Source organism: Apodemus sylvaticus, chromosome X, assembly GCF_947179515.1.
Source record: "Apodemus sylvaticus chromosome X, mApoSyl1.1, whole genome shotgun sequence".
In the NCBI taxonomy this organism is placed as follows: Eukaryota; Metazoa; Chordata; class Mammalia; order Rodentia; family Muridae; genus Apodemus; species Apodemus sylvaticus.
Window position 1 is genome coordinate 102576766 of NC_067495.1, and position 6000 is coordinate 102582765.

General features: G+C 40.3%; 1 protein-coding gene across 2 annotated transcripts in view; it reads left to right on the forward strand.

The window, feature by feature from the left end:
• Positions 1 to 5085, forward strand: part of Vsig1 (V-set and immunoglobulin domain containing 1) — a 31566-nt gene extending 26481 nt beyond the window's left edge. For both annotated transcript variants that reach the window (XM_052171675.1, XM_052171676.1), the window contains 2 exons: positions 3221 to 3359; positions 4674 to 5085. In XM_052171675.1, coding sequence (XP_052027635.1) covers positions 3221 to 3359; positions 4674 to 5085 — 551 coding nt within the window. The remainder of the gene's footprint in view (positions 1 to 3220; positions 3360 to 4673) is intronic.
• The last annotated feature ends 915 nt before the right edge of the window (positions 5086 to 6000 follow it).

The window sequence follows — 6000 nt, forward strand, 5'->3', positions numbered from 1 at the left end:
CAACAGCAGCAGCAGCAGCAACAACAACAGTAGAGCTACTGTATGATCCAGTTGTAACATTTCCTGGTCTACACTAAAAGAACTCAAAGCAGCACGGCACAGAGTGCTGCATAGCCCTGCTGGGTTAAGTCTTAGTTCAGCCAGGTTACAGACTCAGAGATTGCCACCTGATGAGCACATAGAGCTTTATTCAGCCACAAAGAACAGTAGCATTATGTTGTTTTCAGGGAAATGGAAGTGAGAATTACCACGTTGAGTGAAATAAGCCATATTCAGAAAGACAAATGTCACAAGCTTTCTTTTGTAGGCAGAATCTGGATTTTTAAAAAGACGCGAGAGTAGAAAGGGGCTGTTAGGGAAGAGAAAAGGGTCTAGTGGGAGAAAGGTGGAAGAGGAATGGGAGAAAATAGCGGGGTGAGAAGATGATCAAAGTTACATGATATACATCTGGGAAGACATAATTATACCAATAATTTTATTTGATTTCTATGTTCTGATAAAAATAAAGCTAAAAGTTTAAATAAAAAAAATCTGTTTATAATAATAGCCATTCACATCTATAGTCAAAGTAACCTAATGTTTCTTGTTATTAATATTAGTGTTAAATTACTTCCCAGATCCATAACCAGGTGCTACATGAGCAGTATCTTTCCCTCCCCATCCCTACCACCCTATGGAAGCCGAGTAAATGCATGGTTAATCTCATTTTCTCTAAGGGTACACTGAAACTTCAGAGAGGTAAATGACTTACCCAAGTTCGTCCAGTTACTAACTTGCACAGCTGGGGTGCCTCTAAATCTCTTCCCCTTGAAATGTGCTTATTTACTCTCTGATATCCACACTTAAGAGCCCTGGCACTGACAGATTAAGCCAAATTCTGGGACAAACCCTTCTAAGGGATGTCTTGTCAAACCTCTTCGGGATAGCTTGATAACTCTTAGAGCCTTGTCTGTCCTGCATTGTCATAGCACTTTCAGCTTTTTCCTGTGACCATCTCCATTGTCTTTCACTACTTCTCACTCAATTTGTTGTCTGCCCTTCTACAGCCAGAGTCACATTGCAGATGTTCAGCCACTTAAGATTAGTACTCAAGAGTCTTCTCTCCAATGGCCAGCATTTGCTTGGCTTGCCTCTGCCTTCCTTCCTTCCTTCCTTCCTTCCTTCCTTCCTTCCTTCCTTCCTTCCTTCCTTCCTTCCTTCCTTCCTTCCTTCCTTCCTTCCCTCCCTCCTTCCTTTCCTCATCTTTCTTGCCTCCTTTCCTTTCTCTGCCCTCCTATCCTTCTCTTCCTTCTCAGTCACCTATTAGATATCTACTATAGAAGGTCATAATTGATGAAAAGACTGAGGCTAAGAAAAAATACGTCTTTCTTTCAAGAAACTCATCATTCAGCCTGAGGGCTAAACAAAGACTGTTTGTACTAAATGCTGTAGTATAGGTCTAAACAGAGAATATAGGACACCAAGAAAGGAACACTTATGTTTACAGAACTGGAGCAGGTGTGCTGGCCCCGTACCATTTGAGCTGGCACTTGAAGGTACTAACAAAGGCTTTCATTTCTGTAAAATGGAGGAGACATTTTAACATGTTGTCCAACAAAGAATCATAGTATCGGTGTTTCTGAGTTGTGAACAGTATTTAATTTTCATAAATTGAATATTTAATTAAAATTGTGCTGCAATTGTATTAGGAGAATGAAGTGGGAGATGAAGAGAGCTTAGAAATTCAGAAGGGAATAATGAACGTTGGGAAAAGACAGGCCATCCAGGAGCAAGGATAACAGAAATATAGAGGCAAGAGCATCTTTGGAAAATACCAACAGTGGTTGGAGTGGGTCTAAAGAATGCTGTTTTGTTAAAAGTTTAGAGACATTTAATTTTTAAAATTCTTCATGTGTGTTCCTTTTGTTTTATTTTTATTGTCTTATGCTTTGACCCATTTGTATAACGAATTTTCACACACCCCTGTGCCCCTCTCTCACCGCCTCTCTCCCACTAGAACTCATTTTCCCAACAAGTCCCTCTTCTCCTTTGATACCTGCTTTATGTGTGTGGCCTGCTGAGTTCAATTAGAGTGCTTGCCTAAGCATTGGAGGAAGGTGAGTTTGTTGAGCAATGTCAAATGACATTTCCTCCTCCAGCAACTGCTGATTGTCAGTGGTCTCGCAGGGAGGGGCTGAGCCTCATGCACCTTCCATTCATCCATGATGAAATGTAAAGGGCTCAGTCTTGTTGGATTATTGTGCAGATAACCACAGCCGCAGGGAGTTCATGAGTGCAGTAGCTAAGTCATATCCAGAAGCCATCTTTTTGCTGCCCAGCTCTCCATCCTGTCTCTTAACACTCTTCTCACCCCGCCTTCTGCAATATTCCCTGAGCCTTGGTGACATAGCCATTCCATTCAGAGTTTCTCAGACAGGTCTTTCTTTCTATGTGTATAGCCCAAGCTGGCTTCTGACTCAGGATTTTTCTGCCTCAGCCTCAGAGTGTTAGGATTACAAGCATGCACTGCTGTGCCTGGCTACATGGATTCCTTTATAAGAAGTTGAAGGACTTTTAATGCAAACTGCATTCCTCATTTCAAAATATAAACTATCGCCCTTTGTTTAAGGGGAAATAGATGGTGATGGTCTGGTCTGTGACCCAGACATGTTTCATCAGGGCCAACACCTCTGGGCTTGAAGGTCTGGTGCTCAGTTGGATTGTCTCATACTCATTAAACTTTTCCATAGACTGATGTAATAAACCAGATGGCTGTTTATCCAGATGGCATGTCCTTTCCCAGTGACTAGAATGCAGGCAGCCCCTTCATGAGCAAGGAGTGTGTGGAGAAGCTTTTTAGGGACACTTTTAGATTTCACCTAGGCCCTGGAAAAGCTGATTAAATGTTCTCTTCTGTAACACACCATGTTTCTGGTTACCAGATTGCCATGGCATGTCTCTGGTCACATAAATGCACACTGGAAACGTTGTTCCCTGAATACTGCTTTAAAAACAAACCTGCCTGCCAAGTGGGCCTATTTTTCTTCCCTTGTATACGCGTCAACGTGAAGCTACACAGCCACTTCTTCATCACTAGGAACCTACGTAGCAGAATCCTGGGGGTTTCTTTGCCCTCGACCTCTGCCTATCACTTTTTTGCTCTGTGAATCTTCACCAGTCTCAAATGCATGTGTGTGAGAAGGAGATGTGTTCTGATTTCCCAACAATCTGTGTCCTCCAGATCCAGAAGTCGGGATCATCATCGGAGCCTTGGTCGGCGCCCTGACAGGAGTTGCTGTCATCATCTGTGTGGTGTTCTTTGCCAGGAACCAAGTTAAATCCAAGCAGAAGAAGAACTTAAATTCCAGCACAGAACTTGAGTAAATCCCCTTTTGACTTCCAGCCACATCCCCACTGTTGTCTTAACCTGAATGCAAGCATTCCTAGGAAGTAGCTTCCATCAGCCTCCCTCTAAGCACCCCTTTCAGTATGACCTATCAAGGTTAACTCTCTGCTTGTTCTCACTGTTTTTACCCAAAGCACGATGTGCCTGTTTATTGAGCCCTGTGTGCTGGACTCTGTTCTAAGCACGTACACTAACTAATTTACTCATCACAAAAGTCCTTTTAGGCCAGAGACAATGTTTTAGGATCTAATATTAACATGTTTATTTTTATACAGACATAATCATAAACACAATTGTGAATATTTTAATGTAAGAGGAGACTTACAAAATCAAAAGTACATAGAGGGAAGTCAGAATTTGGTTGGTCTATAGCCTGTGCTCTTATGTACACTGCTATTTATTCCGCAGTGTAGGTGATGCTAGATCACTTGCTTTCCCTTCCCTTTTCCTTTTAAATTTTTTGTTTAAGATCATAGTTTCAACATTTTCCCCTTCCCTTTCTTCCTTCCAAATCCTCCCATACCTGCTTCCCTGTTCACTTTCAAATTCATGGCCTCTTTTTTGTTAATTGTTATTATTTGCATATACATATATTTATATTCATATAGTCCCAAGTGCAACCTGCTAAGTACGTATACTGTTATCTGTGAGCAGATATTCATGGATAATCCATTAGGTATTGGATAACCACTTGTTGTGTCTTTTCCTGGATTTCCATCTTGTTGGTTCCAAAACAGAATCAGGAGCCAAGTACTAAGGACTTGGAGATAGAGACACAACTGAGCCATGGAGTTGACCATCAAATATCTTATTAATTTCTCAGACATTTTCTTTATTTTAGTTTTCTACTTTTTAAATGATGGTGCGTCTCTCTTGGACTTTTCATACTGTTGAAATTAACCCTTTCTAAACTCTAGAACAGAAACATCTGGTCTGACAGCAAGTCAAAATATCAGAATGAACAGATATTCTAAACCTATGGTTGTGGGTTGTGGGTTGTGACCCCTCTATCTCCAAAAATATTTATATTATGATCTATAACAGTAGCAAAATTACAATTATGAAGTAGAAACTAAAATAATTTCATGGTTGCAGGTCACCACAAAATGAGGAACTGTATTAAAAGTGTTGCAGTGTTAGGAAGGTTGAGAACCAATGGTCTAGGGTCTATTCCATACTAAAGTTACAGCAGTGTATGGTGTCAGGTGAAATTTCCAAGTGTGACTCTTCCCTAATGTTTTTCTGGTGATTCTTTTTTTTTCTTTTCTTTTCTTTTTTTTTTTTTTAGGCCAATGACAAAGGTACACCATTTCCGGCAAAATGAAGCAATTCCAGCTGATGGCATCCAGCTAGAAGGAACTCTGCCATCTTCCATCCACACTGGCCACAACATGGAACCTACCACTGCAGTCGTGGAGCCAGAATGTGGGCCTAATCCTCCACTGGAAACTGCTACACAGCCTGACCCTGAACCAGAGGGTTCAGTGCCAGTGCCAGTGCCAGCACCCGTGGCAGAGATTCATCTACAGCCAGAGCTGGAGCTGGACCCGGAGACAGAGACAGAACCCGAGCCTGAGCCCGAGCCCGAGCCCGAACATGAGCCTGAGCCAGAGCCTGAGCCGGAGCTTGAGCCGGACCCCCAGTCTGGAGTAATAGTTGAGCCTCTGCGTGAGGAGGGAAAGGATATAGTTAAGGCATAAATAGGCATTAAGTATGGCAAGTCCCACTAAAGAACCCATTCCTGGCTTTCAAAATTCAGTGGACTTAACCAACCCCCAGTTTGTCCATCCATCATGGACAATCCTCATCTAACAACATGTTCATTCCAACCATTAATCCAAAATAAAGAAATCAAGGCAACTACTAAAGAAATGCCGTGATTTCTGCCTTTTTAGTATAGGTTAATTAAAACTATACTTAGATGAAACAGAACAAATGACAAGGTCAAGACAAGTGGTTCATTTCTAATTTACTTGGAAGAGTATTTGCAAAAGTACATTCTGCATTTTATAGTTATTTTTTGTCATGAATCACAAGTACATATTATAAGATAGGGTTAATTTGATTGAATATTACTTTTATGATTGGTTGTCTTTCCTGTTTATTTTCTATTGAATTTACCACTGAGAAAAAATGTTGGCACCATTGGCCCATAAATTAGAAAAAAATAATCTCCCCCAAATAAGGTCTGTAACAATTGGTACATACAATTTAAAACTAAGTCTTATAATTTATCATATTAGATCTTTAATAAATCACTTCAGTGTCCAACATTAGAGCATAGCATTTTTATAACTTTTCACTACCAAATGGTGTACAAGCAAACAATTTAGAATAAACCTTTTCTTTGGTGAGCATAAAAAATTGATTGGTATTGGAGGCAATTTAGAATATACCTTTGAATAAGCTATCATGTTATTACTGTTGGATGCTATCTGTTTTGCCAGTAGACTGGGATGGTTTTCCAGATGAACACTTTGGTCTACTTTAGATAATCTAAACTGGAAATTTAAATACTCTGTGTTGCTGTGTCTATAGTCCATGATAATAGAAATATCACTCTTACATAAATGATAAACAATAAGTGAATACATTGATAAAATCCTTCCTTCACT